At 38.7% G+C, this 24,080-nt stretch overlaps 2 protein-coding genes across 2 annotated transcripts; both read right to left on the reverse strand.

Moving 5' to 3' along the window:
- Nucleotides 1–426: 426 nt before the first annotated feature.
- On the reverse strand, nucleotides 427–12,101 carry nfatc2b (nuclear factor of activated T cells 2b). Its single transcript, XM_007546857.2, has 10 exons — nucleotides 11,748–12,101; nucleotides 10,322–11,312; nucleotides 10,028–10,199; nucleotides 8,847–9,049; nucleotides 7,916–8,088; nucleotides 7,678–7,818; nucleotides 5,772–5,827; nucleotides 5,309–5,441; nucleotides 3,429–4,031; nucleotides 427–778 (listed from the first exon to the last, which is right to left on the reverse strand). The coding sequence occupies exons 1-10, from the start codon at nucleotides 11,869–11,871 to the stop codon at nucleotides 732–734; spliced, it is 2,643 nt and encodes an 880-aa protein (XP_007546919.1). The 5' UTR covers nucleotides 11,872–12,101; the 3' UTR covers nucleotides 427–731.
- A 4,380-nt stretch (nucleotides 12,102–16,481) lies between these two features.
- On the reverse strand, nucleotides 16,482–22,938 carry cyp24a1 (cytochrome P450, family 24, subfamily A, polypeptide 1). Its single transcript, XM_007546858.2, has 12 exons — nucleotides 22,520–22,938; nucleotides 22,208–22,398; nucleotides 22,000–22,093; nucleotides 21,819–21,912; nucleotides 21,271–21,362; nucleotides 20,790–20,901; nucleotides 19,798–19,943; nucleotides 18,812–18,978; nucleotides 18,022–18,100; nucleotides 17,567–17,764; nucleotides 17,359–17,470; nucleotides 16,482–16,895 (listed from the first exon to the last, which is right to left on the reverse strand). Exons 1-11 carry the CDS (start codon nucleotides 22,775–22,777, stop codon nucleotides 17,360–17,362), a joined length of 1,542 nt encoding a protein of 513 aa, XP_007546920.1. The 5' UTR covers nucleotides 22,778–22,938; the 3' UTR covers nucleotides 16,482–16,895; nucleotide 17,359.
- Nucleotides 22,939–24,080: the final 1,142 nt, after the last annotated feature.

The raw sequence follows: 24,080 nt of genomic DNA on the forward strand, positions 1-24,080 counted from the left end.
GTAAAAAATTTTAGTTCACACAGAATGAATAAAATACAATGTAAACCCTTTGTGGCTCTGGGAATGTATGATTTGTGGTGAAACTGCCTCATTCAGCTGATATTTTCTCGTGGATTCTTCTCCAGCTGGGTATTTCAATGAGGTGCAAGCTGAAGCTCCAGTATTACCATGATTTCTGTAGACTGCTAAATCTGTGTTCATGATACATAAAAACTCTAGCTTTTCAGTTGGTACAGATAAAAATAGTGTCGTTCAAACTGGAGCTGACACTATGTGTGTGATCTGAAAAATAAATGTGAAAATGTTACATCTTTAAAGGTCATACATGCAAAACTAAGATATTAAAGTATTAAGTTTGTGATTCTGATTCAGTGTTTGTTTCCTTCAGCCATTCAAATTTAAAATAATAACATTTCACACCCAGACTCATATAAACTGAATTTATTTCATATAAAATAGTTTCTACATTCTTAAAAGAGCAATTGTACAATGATATGAACAGAAAGAATTAAAAAGTGATTAAAGGCAAAAATAGATACATAGTCTATCTTTATAAATGGCTGTTTTTAAAGCTCTTACAAAGCTGAACCACTATTCTTCCTGAATCCAACAGTAACATGATGCTGACTTGAAATTAAAAAACATACGAACCAATATTATATTAGCTTGCAATATATTTCCAATAACATTTTAGAAGTCTTGGTCTTCAGAGATGCTAAAGTGTTGCAGGATCAGTCTTCACTGTGGCCTTTCATGTCTCTTCTTATGATGTCATTTACTAAAAAACAGAAAACAAGAAGTTCATGCACAAACCCAAGTGAGGTCAGATTGTTTTATTCAATGCCGCCAATAGGTGGCGCCAGAGTCTGGCCTTGTTCTGTTATTTTGTAATGGCTCAATGTAGACTGTGAGAAAATGATGAGTGAGAAATTGGGGGGAGTGAAACAAACGTCCTTCACAGGACTTGAACCAGGGATGTTGAGGTTTGTGGTTGGCGCCTTTCTGACCTCAGTCACCAAGTTCCCCCTCTATGACATGATTTAATAAAACCTACGTGAGTCCATCAATGATTGATTGACAGTGAATGAAGAACGACTGCAGTTATATTATTGTCCACTAGATATCCTTGACTTTGCTCTGGCGTCAATAGCGCTGGTTTCTAAATAGCTTTGGTATATTTTATATCACAGAATATAAAAACAAAATTAATTCTCCGCTTTGTATAAAAGACCAGATTGAGAACTTAGGTGTTTTATTACTGTTATTTTTCATCAGCATATATTTGCATGTGTAGTGTTTACTTTCTGTTTTTGCCTGCCTCCAAAGAGATCCAACCAGACATTTTCTCACTTTACAACAGTGTAAGCTCTTTCCCGTCACAATTGTTAGGTTAGTTATAGTAGATTTGGTTGAAAGGAAACTGGGTGTACTCATTACAATTCAGAAAGTGTGTGAAAGAGACAGTGAGAGTGAGACTGAAACAGACAGGAAAGTGGATAGAAAGGCCCGTCTGAAAACCACATGGAAGGATTTGCAAATGTATAGTTGCATGGTGCTTGTTTGCACTGCAGACTGGGCCACAAACACCCATCCCCCAGGCTACAGAAACTTCTCCTTACACAAGCTATTTTGATGATCTGTCTTTTTTTTTTCCTTATAGATAATTTATTCAATAGTCCTTAGGCCAAATTTAGTCATGTTTAAAACATTTTTTTATCAAAATATCTACATTTCCTGAGGCTCGTCTCGCTGTTAAGAAACATATTACAAGATGATTGATTTAAGATGAGTGCAGGATCTGGTCTTTGGGGTTTTTCTTAAAATTACCAGTCAACTGTCTGTGTATCTGCCTGCTAAATATGCCATTAGTTCTCTCACTTTGTAGAGTATTACATCAAATTCAAACTTATTTTCAGTGTAAACAAACAACTTTTGTTTACTCTGAAAATAAACAAAATTATTTTCAGTTAATACTTTAACTGAATTATTAAATTCAGTTAAGTTATTAACATATCCATCCTTTTGTGCTTTGTTCAATAAGCACAAAGGAGATAAAAATAAATGATAGATGGGGTCAAAACAAGGTCACCTTTCCAAGGAAACCTCATCTTATTTAGATGTATGAAGGAATCAAATGATTGGGCACCCAATTTTTTTACACCTTTATGTTTCTCCTAAGACAGCAAATAACATTAAAAGAGGATTATCAAAGGGAAGGTAAGCAGAGATTTAATAAAACAAGACTGGTTTTCCAGAGCTACAGTATGAGGTTTTCAGTTCAGAGCAAAATTAGTTCTATGTTTCCGGTGAATGCATCTAATTTTTATTCTTAATTGATACCTTTGACAAATCTTTGTTTTGCTTTGTGTAGAGTGTATGTACAGCATGAGCATTAAGAAGGCAAGGCCAAACTGTAACACATATAAAGAGCTATTTCAGTAAAACACTGTCACATTATTTTACCCCTGGCTGGTCTGTCACAGCTGCCTGTCCCTGCATATCAACATGGAGACATTTGAGACTTGATAAATATACGCATCATCACAGCTTTAGACATAGTTTGCATATAGATATGCAAACAAACTGTGTAAAATACTCTAGTATTAGCCTTTGGGAACAGGGTTCTGAGAAACTGATGCGACAAACTGCCCTCTAAACTATAACATAAGGTTCTCTTTGAATTGCAGGTTTTCTTCAGTTATCAAGTTTTTCACTGTCTGATCCACTGTATTGTTTAATATTTCTACAGATGGTATATTGTTGCTGATTGAAATCGGACTTATAAAGCTCCACACAGATGTTTCCTTTTGGGCTGATTGCCTGAGCTACTTCATTATGCAGTGTATAAATATGTTTGTTAGTTCTTTATCTGTAAGTGGGAGATAAACTACAGGCTGGTTATTAATTTTTGTATGTATATGTGGATTTCTGTTCTTTCAAGTGAGATATTAATATTGTCAAAATGTTTACAAACATGAAAATATAACATTTATAACTATAATTATGGCATTATTTAGGTCTGATTTGGCAGCTCTGTGTTTCCATATACTTTATTTCATATGTTCTGGCTTCTGTTTTTTTTTTTCTTCTTCTTTTTATTCTTATGTTATTGACTTTTTATATTATCACTATAAAAAAACAAAATCTTAGCAAGTATTTTGGTCTAGTTTTGAGTGCAAATATCTTAGTATGCTTGAAATAAGACAAAAAATAACTTTTAAGTAACTTTTCAGCAAGATTAAGAGTTTGTTTTAAGCGAATAATTTTTAAATTATTATTTTTGCACTAAAAACTAAACCAAAAATACTTGCTAAGATCTAATGTTTTTTGAAATGATCCTTTTTAATTGATTTAAATGCAGCATTTCTGTTTGTTAACATTTTGCAGAACATCTGGGCAAATAAAACTTCATACACATTAATACTCACCATCCTCCAGGTAGGCATAGCTGAGATTCTCTTGTTTAATGGTTATCTTCACTGGAGCCTTATCGTCATGGTTTCCTTTAGCAGATCTGATCTGGGTGAGCGGCTGCCCGACTGGCTGAATCTGGCTTCCTGCCTTCACTTCAACGTATCTGGAAGGTGGCGACTTTCCCAGAGGTGGCACAAAACCCTGATGCCTCGGCACCAAACAGGCTTCGAAGGAATCCCCGACCTGCGGACCCTCGCCCAGTTTGCTCACGGGGGTTCGGGCGCTGACACACTGACCGGGACCGGAGGCAGGATGGTTGGTGCTGTAGTTGCTGTAGAGCTGGTTTGCAGAGTGGTACATCACTGGGTTGTTGACCACATTCCCAGCTCTGGACTGGTAATAAGCTGGCTCCTCGAAAGAATCGGGTGGTAGCATATGGCTTCTGGGGTCTACAGTGGCTAGATGGTAGAGTGCAGACGAAACATTCAAGGCTGGAGGGTTGATGTCTTGCTCAAACTGATGGTAAAAGGACTTCATTGAAATGGCAGACATGTGATGATTGTCTGAGCAGTTGTATGAATCCAGATGGTAGTCATCCCGAGGCTCTGCTTTGATTGCTAGAAAATAAAAACAATTTTGTCTCGTGAGAACGTGCTGCTGACATCACAACACTGCTTAGCATAAGCGAGCACGACCCAGAGGCTGCAGCTGTGACAACATACAGTCTCATCAGGGCTGTTTTTAGCCACAGCAGGTTATGAACATGTGCATAACATCAAGCAGCAGCTTCTGTAACTTAAAAATGAGGCCAGAGCTTTACTAGCAAGAAGACTTGTTTCTTCAACATGTGCTTGGTGTAAGACTGAGTCAACACTGATGATACAAAATTACTTAGGTTATTTCACTCCATAATAACAATGTGTTTCTCCAAAAAATAAGGAATGCATGTCAAAAATTAGTGATATCTTTAAATAAGATTTCTAAGAAAGGAAAGTTCTTCCATAGATTACATTATCCTAGATTTATCAGTCTGAAAAACGTAGATATGTGGTGTTTGAGATCACTATCAGTTATTCAGAATGTTTTGTCAAGTTAATACTTCTCTCATAATCAATATAATAACACATTTGATTTAAGGGCAAGAAAAAGACAAAAACAATAAAACATTTAACTGAAAATCAAAGCAAATCAGTAAACAAGACATGGCAGCAGTTAAAATCCTTGTTTAATAAAAAAGAGACCCTGAAATGTAAGAACACATTTTCCTCCAAGGAAACAGTTCCAGTAGCGCCACAAAAGATGTGAAAATATATATAAATTCATGCCATTTAGTCTGTGCCAAATGCGTATCATAAATTAATGGGAGGATTACAATTTGTGAAATGCTTTTCAGCAGTGGAGTGATACATTTTCCCCTAAAGGGTTAGCTTTTCTCTCTCAGTATAAAATGTTTATTCTGCCTGCTGCTTGTTGCTGCAAGCTCAAACTGTCTAATTGCTCAGGTCGTTATCAGGTCTCTGGATGTTAACTCCATCTGCTTATTTTTAGATTGAAGTTATTTCAGTTTATCTGTGTAAAGTGTTGCAATTTCCTGTATTGCTCTTGACTTAATATGAGAAGTGTATAATTGACCAACATTGTTTTAGTTTTAAGTCACATCAAAACAAACAGCATTTTATTCTTATTATTATTCCAGGTCATAAATGAAATGTTATTTTGTCATTTTATTATACTTAATGTAATCTTTCAACATCAGGCTTCTGAGGCAAGTCTCGTACTAGTTTTTTTTTTCCCCAACTGAGCTTCAGCTGGTCATGATTTAACATGTTTTGGTGATAAACAAGCAGATAAACCTGTTTCTCCTTCTAATGTAAGAGAACTGGCAGTTACACACCTATAACAGGAGTGTAGATGAAATGCTGAGGCTGACTGCGCTTCTTCTTTCCGTTGATGACATAGAAGTTGACTTTAGCCGGCTGGCAAATGTTTCGGTCTCGATAAGGAGGAACCTCAACGAACAGCATATTCTAGGAAAATAAAGATAAAATGAATCAGATGAGTAGAACTTGGAGAATGTAAAAGACATGGACTACTACTTAGTAGTTATTTTTATGTGAATGGAAAAAAAAAAGAACTTCAGTTGCTTTTTGTCAAATGAATTGTTACAGAAATGGTACCATCAGAGAATAAATATACCCCAAATGAAATGGTTGCATTTAGTTTTGGGCATTTCTACTGTAGTAAAAGATGAATTTATTTGAAGACTTTTTGCCCGTCTTTACCAACCCTACCAACAAATGTTTACTGGCATAAACATGACAGTTAATGTGTCAAAACCAGCAAGTTGGCCAACTTACAGCTTGGGTTTTGTCTCTGTCCACAGTGGCCTCCACCTCCCAGATTTGCCGACCATCTAAAAGAAGAGAGAAACACAGTTTTATCACCCTACTTGTTTTTCATGTTGTCAGTATAAATTAGCACAGTATTGAACAATCATGTCAAATCACCCCTTGTTTCTTTATATTTCAATTTTAAAACCCCATAAAATTAGTATGCTATCTTGATCAACAGTATTTATGTTTCTTTTGTCCTTGTTTTCACTTCGCATGATCAATTCTAAATAAAGTTCTGATTTGTTGGCGTTTTAAGCCTTTTTACCCTGACTTATGAACCTTTTGGTCTTAGAAATGCTCCTAGATGTTTGGTTGTCAATGAATGACAAAACCTAAGAAAAGAATCTTTGGGCACTTCTACAGCCATTCATAAAGACACAATTTGCTTAAATATATTTTTTAAAATCTATAAAAATACCAATACAATGGTTCCTTTATCTTTTCTGAGGAACCTGAAAGAACCAATCAGATCTTTTTTTCTTTTTTTTTTTTTCCTGGAGACGTTACATATTTTCACTCATTAGAGTGAAAAGATGTAGAAAAAGCTCTTAGCTTTGTTGCCAGGAGATTGATAACATCAAGAAATGTAACGCTTAGATTTTAGAAGTGTGTTACTTTATCTGGTGTTGGTAGAAACATAAAACAAGCCTGCCTCTGTGAAAATGTAAAAAAATAAAATAAAATACAAAAGCAACTTTAAATATCTAAATGAATACAATTCTGACTCATCTAATTGACACAAAATGTGTATGTAAAAACTAAAACTATGTAAAAAGTGAGGGGAAGTTGAATTTGTAGTCGTATTTGTTAAGCAGTGGAAAACAGAGCATTGTCTGCTTTAGAGTTACATTCCCACCTCTGTTTGTACCTCTGTGTCTCTGTGCAGCCCACGCAGTGAAAAAGAAGAAAAAAAAAAAACAAAGCCTCTGCTCTAGGTCTAAATCTTTATCAGCCTGTCTAACCACATCCTGTTGCACAAAACCCTACGCCAAGCAACAGTGAAGCATTACATGCTACCGACTGTACCTATCCAGCTCTTAAGCCAGGCAGCCAGGCAAATTTGTGTGGGCAGAAGGAGCGCCAAAGGCGTGATAAATTTCCATTTAGACATAAATAAAAGTTTTCACTTGTAGTGCAAAATGTAATAGTTTGAAAATGCGCCTTTGCTTTGTCAAAGCTAAAAGTGTGGGCTGGCGGCGGATATGCGTCACCGAAAGGTGATGTTTCCCAGGTGATATGCAAATAATCTAAAAATAAAGATACTACAGGTGTAGGTGGGAACCCTCGGGCAGAATACTGCAAGACCACAGATTATGATTATTAGTCTATTTTAATCATACCAGTAGTTTTAAAGCCAAAAATAACCACACGAGAACTGGAGGTCAACAGAAAAAAAACACACATCGAGAAACTTTGTAACACCCACCACTTTTTGTGTTAAACTGGCTTTTCTAGGTTTTGGGAAACACTGTATTATTCAGTATTATTCGAGAGTAAGCACAGGGAAATATAAAACGCGAGATATAGATATGCCTTCACCCAATCCCCTCAACGACCACACCCCAATTTTTACACAAATTTAAATTTTTAACCTGGGGACTGTTCTACGAGAAACAGAATGCTAAAATTCTGCTCAGTGAATAATTTGTCTTTACCAAGTTTTGTCATGAAATGAATGTTTAACCCTTCTTATAAACATGACTGCATCATATTTTGTGGCTCACACTTTGAACCACAAGAGTCGATTTATATGTATTTTGAACATACACAATCAAACACATGCATTTGGGTCATTACATAACATTCTATACATATTCTATGCAGCTTGTTAGTGGGTAAACGTTTACTGGCTTACAAAAGAAGCTCTCACCTTGTGTCTTTTCAGAAAATATCACTTTGGAGTCAGACGTGAAATTCTGTCCAGTTAGGACCATCTGCTGACCGCCAAGTACGGAGCAGCGGTCCAGGTCCTGCCTCTCGACCGCGGGAAACTCCTGTGCCGAGCGTTGAGCTGCAGACAACATGAACGCAGCTGCATCACCACCAGCAATAACGATAATAACAGTAATTGTCTAATAATATAATTTTTGCACATGTATTCTTCTTACAGCATTCGATGGGGTTGGAAGCAACTTGAAGAGACACAAAATGGCCTCCAGGTTCAGGGATGTGGACACGAAACACCAAACGGACGCGCGTGTTCTTCCGTCCGATGTCCGTCTCACCGTTCCGCAACTCAATGTCGGCATTTCTTAACTTCAGAATGCCAACGCAGTCAATCCTGGACAAACACAGATGGAAAAAATGCTAACTGCCAGATTTCTTGGATGAAACATGTTTTTTAATCCGTTCTTTTCTTTTGTTGAGCCCTATTTTGGTAATAGTTGCAATATTTTTAAGAATAATTAGTTTATTCACATCTGTTTTGCAAGTTTTTTTTTTATTTGTATACTGTTTATTTTTATTCATTTTGGTGATTCTGTGGTTTATGCTTCCCTTACAGCAATTTGCCCCTTGTGCAGAATAAACATGTCCCTGACCTAGATTTGTTTTTTTTTTAAAATGCTTTTTTTTTGCCAAAATTTTGTTGTGACTCATCAGACATTTCTGCCACTTAAAAAAAAAAAAACACACACACACACACAGTATGATAGGTGTTTCTTGGAAAAACTCTCCAACACACAGGAAGTGATGCGTTTCTTGTTTCCGTCAGCAGTAACAGCATTTGGAGGGAAAAACGTTGAAAAACCTTGACACTCTCCCAAGCAACCAGGGTTTTTGTGGCTGATTTTTCAGAACGATCTGAACTTTCATTGCAATAAAACGTCAGAAGAAAACAAACTAAACTACTCTGCTGTATCTCTCCATTTGTAGCACTGTTAGGTATGCAGAGACCCTTGCACAGTGATGTTTGCAGATTCACTTAAAAAAAATCAGGTCACACACAACTGAATTGCAGTAATGTGTTACTACCATGTCAGGACTTGTAAGGCTAAGTGTGAATTGTCTAATTTTTGCTTTAAAACCAACTTTACTCACACCACTCTCATGTGGCTCTTTGGCTCCAGAAGGATCTCCAAAACCTTTGTCCCACTGATCATCCTTTCCAGGCTTGGAGTGGTGACGGTCTTCCCAGTGATGCGGTGGACCTGGTAAAAGGCGTGCGGTTTCAGGAGCTTCTCATCTGCTGTCCCGATGAAGACCTGCAGCCCCAGCGGGATGTTGCCTTGGTATCCCCGAAGCTTAGGAAGGCGACACAAGAGATTACACACATACTTTAAGCTGAATTCAAGCTGGCTGACATGCTGATGCAGCAAAGAATGACTCTTTGTAGAAAGGATTCAGAACTGCTTTGCATAGTACTGGGCAGCATTGCCGGGAAAGCCAGCAGTTAGCCATTATTTCAGCTCAGTTAAAGCAGTAAGCAAAAACCGTGTGTCAATATTTGTTTATCATGCTAACATATTTGTTGTCTGGGCAACTTTCACTGTAGCAGACTGGAACAAAGCATGGCTTAAACATCATCACTGGTGGAAGCAGGGACTATTTCTTTATTTGCATGGCTGTTAGCTCTACATGAACACCAAACCACCCACACCCCACATATACAATCTCTTCCTTATTCTCATGCTTTTCTCCTAGTAATCTGGAAAACAAGAAGTCTACTTCTTTCTCACTAGATGGTTTTCCATCACAAACATGCACAAAGTTTTGATACAAAGTTTTGTGCATGTTTGTGATGGAAAACCATCTAGTGAGAAAGAAGTAGACTTCTTGTTTTCCAGATTACTATTTTGATATTCTGCTAATGCCAAAAAATAAAGAAATTTCCATTAAATAAGAAATGCAATTAAAATCTCATGTGAATAAGATAGTTTATGCGATACGTCATTAGAAAATATGCCAAACCATAATTCTCCTACCACTTCCTGTCATCTTCTTCATCTTTTCCACCAGTAGTAACATCTGGTTATTGATCTCACGACTCTCATAATGAACAAAAACTGTTTCCATTGTAATTTTGCGAAATATACAAATCTTGATACAGCTGAAAAGCCACCTCATCCTGGCACAAAAACGTTTTATCAGTAAACGTTAGTTATTTTGAAATTGGCATGTTTCCATTAAGCAAATGTATTTTTTGTAATTTCAATTTGTGCAATTATATGGTCAATGGAAACTCAGCTTCTTATTCTTGAGTTGTACTTGGTGGTACACACCTGAACTTCAGGATGGCCTCCATTGGGTGTCTTGACTGCTCCTCGGCTGCCCTCAGTCTCATAGTGAGCTCTGTGGTGGGACCTGGGCTGCTGCTGGATCAGAAGCTCGTACTGGCCAGACTGACTGGGCAGTCCCCACTCCAAGGACGGGAGTGGAGAAACAGAGAGGCCACTGGGAATAAAATGAAAACATTTATTGCAAACATTTGCAAAGCTTCTAGCATATCAGACATTCTGATATCTACTAAAAATAAATATTTTATTTTAACTAAGAAAAGAGGTTAAACCAAGCACCTGAATGTGCATGTTGTGGGTTGATGTACAGGCTGAGTGGGAGGCCACACAGATGGGAGAATGTAGAAGGGCTCAGATTTCACCTCAGCTCCAGACCTGCCCATCCTCTCATGATCAATCGCCCAGTCATACGTTTCTCCATAAACACAGTCCTGTCTAGGGGGCTGTGTGTGAGTGGCTCCCACCCCTACATGAGTTCCAACTCTAGGCAAAACTGAACTGAGGTTGTTGAGCACTTCCTCCAGGGCCTGTGGTGCTGTCTGAACATGGGACTGAAACTCTGCTTGGGCCGGATATGGATGGATGTAGTAGGGCTCGTGGGGTGACGGGTTGGGACTGGGGCTACGGGAGCGCTGCTTGATTGGCGTACCCCCCTGGCAGGGTTGGGTCTGGTCAAAACAGCGTTTGCCTTGTGGTGAGGTGGAGCGGGAACGCTGATGGGGAAGCGGAGAGGTCGAGCGCTGGTGAATCGGCTGCAGGAAGGTCTCATCCGTGATGCTGTTGCGAGGCGAGGCCCCTGGAGAGGAGTGTGCAGAGGAAGTATGGATGCCCTGCAAGCCTGGGCACAGGTCCAAGGCAGAGCAGGAGATGCTGTAGTTGCCGCCGTTTGGAGGGGAGACACTGGGTGAGTTCAAGGGAGAGCAGCTATCCGCCGGCCAGCCAGAAGAGGAGTTACTGCTTGCGGGGCTCACACAATCCCTGTATGCACCCAGAGCTTTAGAGCCAGGGCTTGGCTCCATGGTGTGAGAGCTGAGAGAATCACCCGACGGAGTGATCTCAATCCTGGGGCTGGGGGAAGGGATATTACTGGCCCCTGATGTCAGCTCCAGACACTCAAACACGGCCCCTGGCAGGTTGTTTGAGGTGGGACTTTGAGGGAAGTTGTCCTGGCTGGACGCTGGATGGGCCAAAGTGGAGACGTTTGCGGTGTGATGATCGACCACCAGCAAGGGAGGCTGGCCGTCATTCTGAAGGAGAGCACCTGAGTCATCTGTTAGCAACCAAAACAAAGGATTTATTAAGTCAAGAATAGCACTGTTTATAATGACCGTGTTACTTGGCTATCACACGGGAGTTCATTTTCATTTTGACCCATGAATTGCAAATAAAACTGATCTCCAGAGAGCACTGTGCAAGCCACATGCAAAACCAAGACCTGCCTCTCACAATTTGGTTGTGCTATGATTTCATTTATCTGTTATAACTACACCATATTGTTATTAAAATACCTGCAAAAAAGTTGTACTAACTAAACTTGTTGCACACAAGTCCATTAGGGAAACTATAAAATAAAAGCAGCACATAATTGAACGAACAGTACAGTTTTATGGCAGATATTTTTATCCCACAATTAGGTAAAAAAGAAGAAGAAGAATGAATTAAATGACATAAAACTGAAGGCTTTGTGATTTAAACAAATACTCACCTTTAACGCAGCCAACGGGGAAATCTTCTCCGGGTGTGTTGTAGAGAAACAGGTCCGAAAAGTCTAACTCCGCTTGGCTTATGTCCTGCCCCAACCCCCCGAGCCGAATGCCCCCAGAAGTCATCTCCAGCTTTCAGCGAGTCACTTTTCTCAGTCCTTTTCAGCAATCTCCTTTCAAACTAGACTTTTTCAAAGTTGTGCGTATAAAGTTGTGGAAAGAGAAAGGAAGCCGAGTCACAGCTATAGTAACATCCGCCCGAAATATTAGCGGCTGCTCAAATAAAACCTCCAACAAGAGTCGATAGAGCGCTTCTTCCTGTCAGCGGTTGATGATGAGAGGCAGAAAAGAAGGTGTGGACCTGTGTGTGTGCGTGTGTGTGTGTGCAAACATGCACAATCTCTTCCTGTGTGAACTCAGTAACCTAAAATAAAAAATAAAAAAAAACTTGTGTCAAATGAGATATTTTCCTCATGCATTCCTATCCGCTGCGCAGTTAAAAATGATGTGTAGATATAACGTGATTTTACTTATTAGATCACTGCTGACATTTTCAACTGTCATTTTATTTCTTCAGTGTAAGGCCAAACAAGTTTGTATATCTTTGAATTATTGGATCTTGTCGCAAAATATATATTCAAATAGCCAACCTGCCACATAATTAAATATGTAATTGAATTAATAAACATAAAAAACGTTTTTAAGATTATCTGATGCTTGCAGGGTTTGTCCACTAAGTGGCAGTATTGCACAACTGTAATCAAGCACTCAAGTTTTATTTCATTTTCAAACTTTTGTCGTTATTATTCAAAGGGCCATCATCCATCCATCCATCCATCCATCCATCCATCCATCCATCCATCCATCTTTTGCCATTTATAGATGCTGTAATAACTTCGTGGACATGTGGCTAATTTATTTTACGTTTTTCCCTGGACAGTCATGGGGAAGCAGCTTTCCTATCTCTAGCAGTCATTGGATGAGAGCCACACCTGGACAGATCTCGTGTCCATTAGAGCCATGTTCTAATTAAATTATGTTTTAGTGTCTATACTCTTGTGAAAGTTTCGTATTAATTCAGATTGCTCATAATCTGAATTTTCCAACTCCAAATGTCAAGTTTCCCTTGAAGGAGGTGAACATTACCTTTCAAAAAAGTATTTTTGTCTAAGAGTCACTCTTAAATGCTAGGTGTCTTTTAATCATTTTGTCGTGATAGTATGTTGGTCAGAAGCTGATCTAAAATAAAATAAATGTATGTAAACGTTTGATTTTTAGGAAAGCTAAAAAACAAACAAACAAAAAAGACCTTTATAAATAATTACTGTGGCAATCAGCAAACTGACCCAAAACAGGAAAGGCTTAGTGTGAGACGGAAAGCAAAATGTCTTTCTATACAGAGTAAATAAATATCTGGTTTCATTTATAAGTGAAAGGCAGTAGCTGGAATTGACTGACACTTTCAGTTTATTCTTTTGTTTAAAAAAAAAGCATAAGCTGAAGTGTGTTGCTAGAAACCTTACACTAGGTGGTGCTGCATAAGAAACACAGATGAAAATTGTCATTTTACTTGAATTTCACCTCATATTCACCTCAATTCCTAAACAGTGTACTTTACTTCCTCCTCATCCTAGAATTAAATATAAGCTGTAATCTGTAGCCTTAATTATTTCCTTTGCTACAAAGAGCTGACCTTATTTTGCTTTGACTCACTCTGCCTGCTTACATCACACACTTTACATGGAGGTGTTTGGATACGGTGTCTGTGTTCATATAGCTCAACTCTTGAAATTACTTGGGCCTTTAAACTTTAAAATCCAGGGATTGACTGAATTCACCCTTTGTTTGTTTTTCTCTTTGCATTATAATTGATTATTTACATTCAGTAGATTTTGTACCAGATGTAGAGACATGACGTTTAAGCTCCTGAACTCATAACTCACTTTCTTAGCGAAAGGTCAGCTAACCAGGGTACCGAGAGAACAGACTGTGTTGTTTAGCTTATTTTTAAAGATTTTAGGATTAACTGAGTACAGTTAATCTGACCTTATAGTACCTCAGGACTAAGGGTAAAATATCAAGTATGGTTTAAAATGTGATGAAAACATAATAACATTTCTGTAGACAAAGTGCTGTACACATTACTCACAAACACACATTTATACAGAGGATTGGGAAGTTCTTTGAGGCCTTGGCAGAGGGCTCTGGTTCAATCTGCATCAGGGAAAGAAGTGAGAATCTAAACCCACAACTTTCCAATTGCAAGAAAATAGTTGGAACTCTTCTCATTGAAACATGGTGACAATTTGGCCGTTCATTTGGTTCTGGTGAAACCTCTGGACTTTTAAAACGTTTTCTCACCATGTCTTATGTTCAGTTTCACCAACGTAAGAACCCCCAAGGCTCTCAAGGCCCACTTTAATGATTTAATCAATTAAAAAGTACATTTTCAAAGGACACAAAACAACATGTATTTTACAAGTGAATTATCTATGTTAATTATTTATTCCTCTTAGAAATACATCTGGAACAAATAACCCGGAGTTACAATTTCATGGAGGTATTCAGACAGTTTTTAGTAAAAAACTATGAATATCAAAGGCAGTTTGCTTTTCATCATCAAGTTAGTTGAGTCCAAGCTGCAAGTGGCTGTGTTCGAAGATGTTAGCTGCAGTAAAGAGATGTCAACTACAGAAAAGAGGATGTTGTAGGTCTCTTTCTTTCTTAACTCCTCACTATATTATTTTGCAATATTATTTTTGTGATCCTAACAAGGACTTTTCCTCTGATTACCTAGAATTTGCAGACATATAATGTAAATAATAAAGATAATGTTTGGTCAAACGTTTTACACCTTTTTTGCTGTTTTCATATCTTTTGAGAAATTTTCATATAATTTCCTTGTGGAAACAAACTTCTTTCTTGAAAGAAAACTAATTGTATAAGTAAATCAACCCAGGGTTTGCATAATTTTCAAATGAAATTATGATCCCTAATTATGATGATTAGTGATCATAATTCCCTCTTATTTCCCCTGAGACTGACAGAGAAAAGTCTAATGTGAAAACTGTCACTTGTGTCTAGATGCTGAACTTCCTGAGAAACCATTGAGTTCACTGGAAAACTACATCTCAACTTTATCCCTCTGATCACTGAGTCCCTGCATGGTTCTGTTCTCCATCCACTGCTTTTCAAGCTGTTAACAGAATCAGAAATGAAGCCTAGGCGCAAATTCAAACTGGAAGACTCTTGCCTCACCTGCCTCATCAATCAGCACCTCCCTCTCATCAACCTGGACCTATCAGGGCTGGACCAAGCCTCGTCATGGCCAATCATCGACCGAGCTCCAGTTCATAAGGACCTTCATCCATGGCCTCCTCCGCTTACCAACTGCGATCAACCCACCTCCACCCCATCTCCACCTTCACATTCCTGGCTGTTCAGGCACCCATCCTTCTTCGACCTCCACCACCAGTACAGGCCCCGGGGCGACTACATTCCTATGCAGCATCAGGAATGTCCATCGAGTTTATCGCAGTTCCACCTCGAAGTCCTCGACTGGGGCCTGAATGCCAAAGAACTTTAATGTTTGCTTGTTAATAAACCTTTTAATCGCTTTATTTCTCTATCTGAGCCTCGCCAGATTGAATCAGCTTTATTGGCCAAGAGTGGGTGTTAGACTTCAGTTTTCAAATTCCTTGTTTGTGCACACAATCGTGGCCCTGCAGATAATAGTGACATGAGATCAGAAGGTTATTGGATTGTCCTCCTGCTCCACCCATAATCTGTATAGGAGCTTGTTGCAGTAAAACCCTTCATCATCGTCTCCAACAAACCTTTTGACTGCTGGTGTCAGGTAAAGGTTACCACGATATCTAAAGCAGAAGTATCAGACTGGTACACAATAGCTTGACTACTGCCTTGCATTTGTATTATTTACTGTGAGTTTTATGTTTTTCATCTGAGTTATTTTTTTATCCTAAATTGCTGTAGATCCAGATTAATTGATTGATTGCTTTCTTTGGTATATCTTGCTAATGCAGAGTTTTACCCAGTTTGTCCATCAAATCTGACCAAATTCTTTGATTCAGGAAGGTGTCAGAAACATTCTTCTAAGATTCTGGTCAAGTTGCTGCTGATTTGTTAGCTGCACTTTTCAGCCCATCATCACCCCACCAGCAGCGGCCTGAACTATTGATGCACAGCAGGAATGAGCAATGCACTCTTACCCTACATTGTGGATGAAATCAAGACTGATGCTGTGTTGTGGAAAGATGTAAAGAGACTCTTTGGGCATTCCTGTTAATCAGACCATTTTATGTGAACCTGAAAGATGATTGTAAAAAAAAATCTCAGTGAAGAAGCAGTTTCTGAAATTGTGACTTACTCCTGTTGAGTTTCTAATGAATAAAAGTCACTACTGCCAAAAACAAATAACTTTTTTTTCCTTTTTTATCCATCCTGACACTTGGTTCTTAACCACACCTAATCAAATATCCAGTAAATATAATCACACAACTGTTACTGATTGCTTTCATTGTCTTGCCATTCAGTACGTTTGTTCTGGGATAAATAATATTTATTTTTATTCACTACTGATTTGCTTCCTAATCTTGCCTGAAGGTTTTGATACTCAAATGCAAAACAGTAATCTCTTTATTTAGTTTCACCCTTGAAGCTGCTAAAACACCAAGATAATTTCACTTCAAATTACAAGTTTAAAAATCAAGTGTTTTGATATTTTTTAAATGGATTTATTTAGATGAATGACATATGTACAATGTACAGAAATATAGGAGAGGCATACCTACACTAATATATACAAAAAATACACATTAGTGATGGCACTTATATACATACATATATATTTATATATAAAGTTAAAAACAGGGAAAAGTATAAAGTAATCAGTATCTAAATGTCAGACATTTCAGGACAGCTGCCTTGATACAATATTCAGTCTGTAAATTACAACTGTTCTTTATGTCTTTAACATGTTTACATATTAGTTTTAAATAAGTTTGAGGTATTTATGGCACAAAATTACAAATATTTCTGTCTTTATGTACACAGCAGCAATGCAGGGAGTCACTGGACCATCAGGAGTAAAATATGTCTTTCATTACGTCCAGAGGAGAAGAACATGAGGCCTAAAAAGAGAAATAAAAGGAAGGCATTATTGGCAAATTTAAAAAACATGTATTGTCCAGATTTTCTTTTCAGTTTTACACTGTAAAATTTGATCTGTATCATCCTTACAGATCTTTTAAGTACTAATTTTAATATCCTTTTTGCAATAAGTAAGCCAGTGAGGTCTTGATGTCAACACCTGGTGGCCAATAATAGGTACTGCACACTGAAGCAACCCTTCTGCAAAAATGAGGATTTTTTTTCTGAGTACAGCAGCAGAAAATTAATATAATATTTTAAGCTCAAGAACTATTGAAATATCTATTACTTTACATGTTTCCTTGTTAAGCTAAAGTTTTGACAATTCAACTTTCAGAAACAGGGCTGATCTTCCTGACTTCCCAATTGCTTTATGAATTACACAACAGGGTCATTTCAATGAACTGGTACCACACATTGAAATGTAAACTTTTATCTTCTCACCTTATCTCCTGACAAAGGCCACTGGCAGTTCTCTGTTAGGAACCAAAAGTCCAGAATGAATCACATCAACGGGCTCATTGTCTGTTGCCACGATCTCGTAGTCTCTGACCAACTGCGATAAAGAAAAACCAAAATGCATCAAGGGCGGAAACTTTTTTTTGGAACAATCTGTGGCTGACTGGTTTAATGTTGCTGATGGAGACCGTACCCAGCACATGGCCAGCTGCAGCTGCAGCTCCGCCAGCCGTCGACCGATGCACATCCTCTTCCCGATACCGAAAGGAACGTGAGCGAAGGGGTTGATGGTGCTGCTCTCCCGCAGCCAGCGCTCAGGTTTGAACTGCTTTCCATCATCAAAATATTCCTCACTGGATCCCAGTGCATGGCAGTTAATCATTAACACTGTCTGTAAACAGAGAACAATAAAAGTTAAGTTCCGGCTCTGGTTTTGTCACTATTTTAGAAACAAATCAATTGTGTTCCTAGAGGTTGAGAATAAGTGCCATGTGCCAATAGAGTGGCCTCTATATGTGCCAGTTGTTCAGTCTAGATACAGACTGAACAAAATCTATTCAGATATTGTCTGGAACGTCCCAGACAAGTAAAATGTAAATGAGAAGGTAATCTCCTCATATAAGGTGCACTGAGAAGTAAGCCACTTACTCCTTTGGGAATGGCATAATCTCCCAACACAGTGTCTTTGTCAAGGGTCCGGCTGGTGAACGGAACAGATGGCGACAACCTGTAAGAATTACAAAAACAAACAAACATTGGAACATGACTTATTGCATGTCACACAAGCTTAAGCTATTTAACAGAAGCCAGACATGCACAGTGCTTGTTGAGGTGAGAATAATCTGCTATCCGAGGTCATTTACATTCCCTGTGATGTGTGCACGGTGTTCGCCTTAAATAACCCGCCCCGGCTGCAACTCTTGTGACTGCATGAGAAGACGGGGGTAACGTGTGTGGAACAAAGGCAAAGGAAAAATATTTGAACGTGACCAAAGGACAAATTTAAGCCTAGTAGTCATGCCACCATCTGACTGCCAAAAACTTCCTTGAAGTTTGTTTTTGAGGCAGTCATGTGTGTAATTTCCTCCTTCCTAATCTCGGTGGTACTGGTGGGAATGGTAATGTCAGAAAGTCTGAGCATGTAAGCTGTAACGCCTTGGAAGGCGATCAAGCAACCAAACATCTGAACACAATATTACCTGTGTGAAGTTGTTAAAGTGCGTAAATCCGAATGACATTTTAAATGACTTCTGCTAATACAAACCTAAGTTGTATCAGTTTAATTAGTTTAAATGACTGGGTGCAGCCTGTAATAAGAGGGAGTGTGTGGAGTATGTAAACCACTGCAGGTACGAACACTGTGTTCCACCTTGATCTTTTCATTATCTGCACTATGGACATCCCGTCCCCGGCCACATGTGACTGTGCAGCGCTGTACCTCATAGACTCCTTCAAGCAGGCCTTGAGGTAGGGCATGCTCTTGATGTGCTCTCCACAGGGGTCTTGGTCTGGAGGCACCACATCTCTGATCTCCTGCAGCAGCCTCTTCTGAGCAGCAGGGTTACGTGACAGGTTGAAAATAACCCACAGCATGCTGTTGGCGGTCTGTACAAACAACAAGAGAGAACAAAATAAGGAGGGAAGAACAGAGCACTCGGAAAAGCAAGTAGCCAGAGCATTCCTCCGAGGACCGGAGGAATGTTTGTGGTTCCTCAAAGGCTCCTCACTTACTTCCCCTCTACATTTGTTTTGCGCTTTGGAACGACAATAACTGCAGGAGCTGCTTGCGTAAGAGATTGAACTTATTTTCTTGTATGAAATAGGCATAAGTTGAAAACACCAAAGAAGCTTGCATCCTGCCAATTAATGTTAGCATGATACCCAAGATTAATGGAGGTTAAAAACAGCAAAAAATTATGATAAAAACTTTTAAGCTCTTTTCTTTAGAAGATTAAAATAATCATTTGTGTCATAAAATTGAAATAACTTGCGCTATTTGCTTAGCTCCTCCCAAAAGTGGGAGGTAAAAGGTCGACGATTACTAGAACATAATTCTTTCAACTTTAAGTCTTCACTGGTATTTTCTTTCTTTCATATGTCTACAGTGACAAGCTGCTGTTGAACCACTATCTTCAATAAAAAAAATAAATATATATTGATATATTTATACTAATTAATTTTTTGTAATATTTCACTCTATAAAAATATATTTTCTAGATATGTAGCTATCTTTTATTCAATTTAGTTTAAATTGCACTATTTTGTTTTTAAAGAATTAACTGTTTCACACAAGTGAAAACAAAAAACATCTGCTTCCTGTTCTAGATTTATTTTTTAAGTTGTTTTATGTTTTACACAAAAAAAAAATGTATTGGAGGTGGAAAAGTGTGAAAATACAGTATGTTTAACCATTTTGTGACTTACTGTTTCGACTCCTCCAATCTGCAGTTCGGTGATGGAGGCATACAGCTCCTTCTTGGAGAGGCGGCTTTGCTGCAGGATGTCATCGATTAAATCATCCGGATCTCTGTTGGCATTCCTCTCCAGTCTCTTGTCAATGTAGACTTTGGCTGAGCGAATACAAAGCAATCAATGTGTGAACACAAGAATACACAAAATGCTGTTCACACACAGGAGACGTCATTTCCAGACCTGTTTTTAGTCATCGGTGACAAATGATCACTGTTCCACTTTATTGGGGAAGTGAATGGAGAATTCAAAATAATACTTGCTGAATGAAGACAGCTTTCTTTGATTTATTAGATACTGGAATTCAGTAAGTCTTGATGAATCTTGGTTTGTTGCAAACAATTAAAGAATTTTGTTTGATAAGATACTTTTTGGTTATTTTTATCCTAAAGGACATTTGTTTAAGCGTGTGTTTTATTAACTGTTTGGTTGGATATATTTTATGAATAGTTGCACTTTAAAATATATAGTTGTAGTTTCGTCTGTTAAACTAGAGAACACAAGGTCACAAAATATACAAATTGAAAAGTTTGCAAGAATAAAATACTAAAAGAAGGATTGAAGTGAGCCTAAGACAGGTTTTAGGAAAACAGTTTTGCTTGCTTCGTACATCCTACAAAATTTAACCATCAGACACATCACTTAAGGTCTAGTTTACAGAAATATTTGGCATATTTCTTCATCCCAGGTCAGACGGTTTACTACAATACTGAGCCGTTATTTACACAAAGTGCCAAGTCCACAAAACACCAAGACAGCCAGTTCAAATCAAACCTCCTGCCCTCCCACTTGCTTATTTTCCTATCTATCATCTGACTTCTGACTGGAAGTGAACTCAGAATGGCTGGTGTGTCACGCAGAAGAGGAGAATATTTCATCAAGTACGACAGCTTGATGAAATGAGAGCAATAGCTTGGAATGTGCTTGTGTTATTTTTGTGTTTGTACCTGTGCTGAAAATACAGTCCCATGCCGCGGTGTGGTCCTGCCACGTTTTGGTGTTGAGCTTCTGGTGGAGCTCCACCGGTGTGATCATCATCTTACCAAAAGTCCTCATCATCTGCACAGAACAGAAAAAGAGGAAGAAAGGGATCAGGAGTCGGATGTAGCTTTTTCATCCTCACCCAAAGCCTCCTACTCAGTCCTTTTTCAAGTTTATTTTTATTTATTCTTGAACCCATTTCCCTTATAAGACTCCCACTTACTAATCTCTTCACTGAATGATAGGGTAGGTTTGGTAATCAACCTCCTTGCAGACAGAGTTGAATTGCTTCAACTCTGTCTGCAGTCTAGCCTCCTGACACGAACCTGATGAACTGTGGTGTTTCTCAACTCTCCGGGAGAAAGTCAGCTGAAGAGCGACTCACAGATCATCACAAATATCATCTTCTAACCTTCAGAGGCACTGAGAGAGAAGGTTGATACTCACTGTTTTCACAGCTGTGATGAAGTTCATAGCTTCCTCGTTGACTTCCTCCTGCAGAAGACCAAATCGGTTGTCGTACAGGATCAGACAGATTGCTGAGGGGGAAAAAATGAGCAAAGGTTTAGAATATCGACCAAATTTGGATGCAGATAATTTGAAATGAAGTTCTGGATTTCATTTATGTTGTTATTATTAATTCCAAAGTATAATGTCTGTTTTAGATCTATTTCCCATGAAACCATCAGTCCCTACAGAATGATATAATTACTTTTTGAAGCAGACAATAAGAAGATATTTGAGAATAGTATATTTTCATTCGTTTTTTAAAAGTAAATCCAAACAGTCGCTGTTTAATCAGGTTATCGCATTTCTTCCTTTTGACTTTTATGATAGAGTAAAGTAAATTGTTAATTTTGGAGCAGGATTAGATCACGGTTGGGTTCAAAATATTAAATTTTACATGCATTAAAAGAGATTTAAATTATGTTTGAACAAAAGTTGTTTTTTTCTGCAGTCATAGTGAGTGTTAGAATAAAAATAACTTGACTTACTCTCAAACGACCATTTGTTCAGTTCGAAGTACAAGTCTTCAATCTTCCCGTTGTTGCTTACTTTTCCAATCCTGTCAACGAAGTCCATCAGCACCTGTTTCCAAAAACAAAAAACGCCAAACCCATCAGTGGATGATCGCAGAAACTTTGGCATAAACTCAGCCCTGGTCTGTAGTCCCACCTGATTTATTTTGCCATCAAGCTTCACCACCTCTGTCGGCTTCATGAGTTTCTGCTGAAACGCGCTCCTGACTCTCTGCCAGTCCTTCCCCTCCCTGCGAAGCAACAACAGAGCGCTTTCAGCGTGTGCGCTCCTGCTTCAAACTGCGCGCTGTGCAGGCGGAGATGATTTCAGGGAACAACAGATGATGGGTCGAAGGTCTACTTACAGAATGAGGAGTCCGTACGCTTCGTTTCTCAGGTCTCTGTATGCTTTCCAGGGTTTGATCTCCAGCCTCTGGGGGTAATTACTCTCCTTTCTGTAGAGCGCCTCCAACAAGCAAGGAGCGCCAATATGCACCGACTCAAAGGATCCCAGCTTCGTCCGGAAAATCTTCCCGAATTTCTTATGATAATCAATCTGAAAATAAGAAAATAGTCATTGAAATGATTATAAACGGGTAGATAAAATAGGAAAAATACTGACTCTCATCAATGAAAAAAATAATAATTTAAAGAATATTATATAAAAAATACTCTACCAGAGCTTCATGTTGTCTGATCAGGCCTCCTTTTAGAAGGAGCTCCACCAGACTGCCGACCAGGGGCCAGTTGGTTGGCCCCGGGATCGCGTCCAAACTCCGCGCCTTCAAGGCAGCGTGTGGGCACCGCGCAGCCTCCACAGCATCCTTCTCTTCCAGGACGCACACGGAGGATGTGGGCTTGAAGTGCTGCAGCCCCACAGACTTCTTCCTCAGCAGCTCAACAATCTGAGGAACTTTTTGGATCTGCGCCCTCATCCTGAATCTTTGGCTGATGGCAAATTGCCGTTTCTCTGTCGCAAGCTTTCTAAGAGGGAGCTGTCTTTTTCTTAGAAGTGTCACACCTTGCAGCAATATATATACTCTGAGTGTGTTTATTCCTGCCGCGCACCGAACCAATCAGGGAAAGGTCCTCCATGGTGTGGCTGTCGAGCCCACCATTCATTTATGGATCCACGTTGAAGAGGATCGTATGACCCCAGATAGACCGTGGAAATGCCCGCACCCCTCCTCTCCTTGAAAATAAACAGCTGCGGAGGTGAGGCGGTTCGCTTGAACCGGGTCTCCCAGCGATAAACCGAAACTCTGGCAAAGCAAATACTACTGCCACACTTCTGCGCCTGGCAAATATTTAACCTACTGGAAATTACACCTTTGCTTTGAGTCGATTTTGATTAGCTCTGATTGGCTCAAAGAGTTTCTAATTGCAGAGTTCTTCCAGTTGAGAACCATTTGTTGTGAATGTAAGATTTTGTACATTTACCAATTCATTTATTTATTTATTTATTTATTTATTTATTTATTTATTTATTTACCAAAAAGCAAAAAGTGACGGAAAGATGCTTGGTGTAAAGCTGCAACATTAAATCCACCGATTAAATTGGTGCAATTATTTGTTAAATTTTATTTTGAAATTCCCACAAGATGACTAGTATATGTGTGAAGGAATCACGCTCTCTTATCCGTCACATGCTTTTACCTTAGTGTGTATTTAAACCCTTGTCATCCCAACTAATATCTAAGTTAATCAAAAAAATTAAACCTGGACTTTCATTCTTGTTTTTATGCAAGTATTTACATACTTTTCTTTAAGTAAAGTGCATTGACCTTCAAGAAAAGTCCTATCAGAGATAACTTGATGCTGCCCTCTGACAGCTGGCATAATTTAACATGTAGGGGGCCTCATGTTGTTACCCTGTAAAAGTGTTCACTCACAGACTCTCAAGTGGCATCAGAATAACCTTGAACTCGTTGTTTTTCAGCACCATTCATGTGTAACACACACACACACACACACACACACATTATTCACCCCTCCCATAGAACAAGAGTAAAAAAAACAAAAACCAACCCACGTACCCATTAATGCACAAAATGTTCCTTTGCTCTCCTCTCAAATTCAAAGCACACTACTCAATATTGTGTTACATGATTTGGAGCAGCTTTAGTAGTTTGTATCTTGTTTCAGTTTATGTTCAAAATACATAATTCATCCGTTTTGATGATCACAAGAGCCGTAGTTCAAAAAGTTGAGAAATAACACTTTGATGGGAAGATCAAT

Source organism: Poecilia formosa, unplaced genomic scaffold (genome assembly GCF_000485575.1).
Source record: "Poecilia formosa unplaced genomic scaffold, Poecilia_formosa-5.1.2 Scaffold18, whole genome shotgun sequence".
In the NCBI taxonomy this organism is placed as follows: Eukaryota; Metazoa; Chordata; class Actinopteri; order Cyprinodontiformes; family Poeciliidae; genus Poecilia; species Poecilia formosa.

Coding starts and splice junctions, on each gene's coding strand:
- nfatc2b (XM_007546857.2), bottom strand. CDS start 11,871: ATGACTTCTGGGGGCATTCGGCTCGGGGGGTTGGGGCAGGACATAAGC. Junction 5,828..7,677: donor ATTTTCTGAAAAGACACAAG/GTGAGAGCTTCT, acceptor CTCTTCTTTTAG/ATGGTCGGCAAATCTGGGAG. Junction 4,032..5,308: donor CATCTACACTCCTGTTATAG/GTGTGTAACTGC, acceptor TTTATTTTCTAG/CAATCAAAGCAGAGCCTCGG.
- cyp24a1 (XM_007546858.2), bottom strand. CDS start 22,777: ATGAGGGCGCAGATCCAAAAAGTTCCTCAGATTGTTGAGCTGCTGAGG. Junction 21,913..21,999: donor TTGATGGCAAAATAAATCAG/GTGGGACTACAG, acceptor TTTTGGAAACAG/GTGCTGATGGACTTCGTTGA. Junction 18,101..18,811: donor TGCTTGAAGGAGTCTATGAG/GTACAGCGCTGC, acceptor TAATTCTTACAG/GTTGTCGCCATCTGTTCCGT.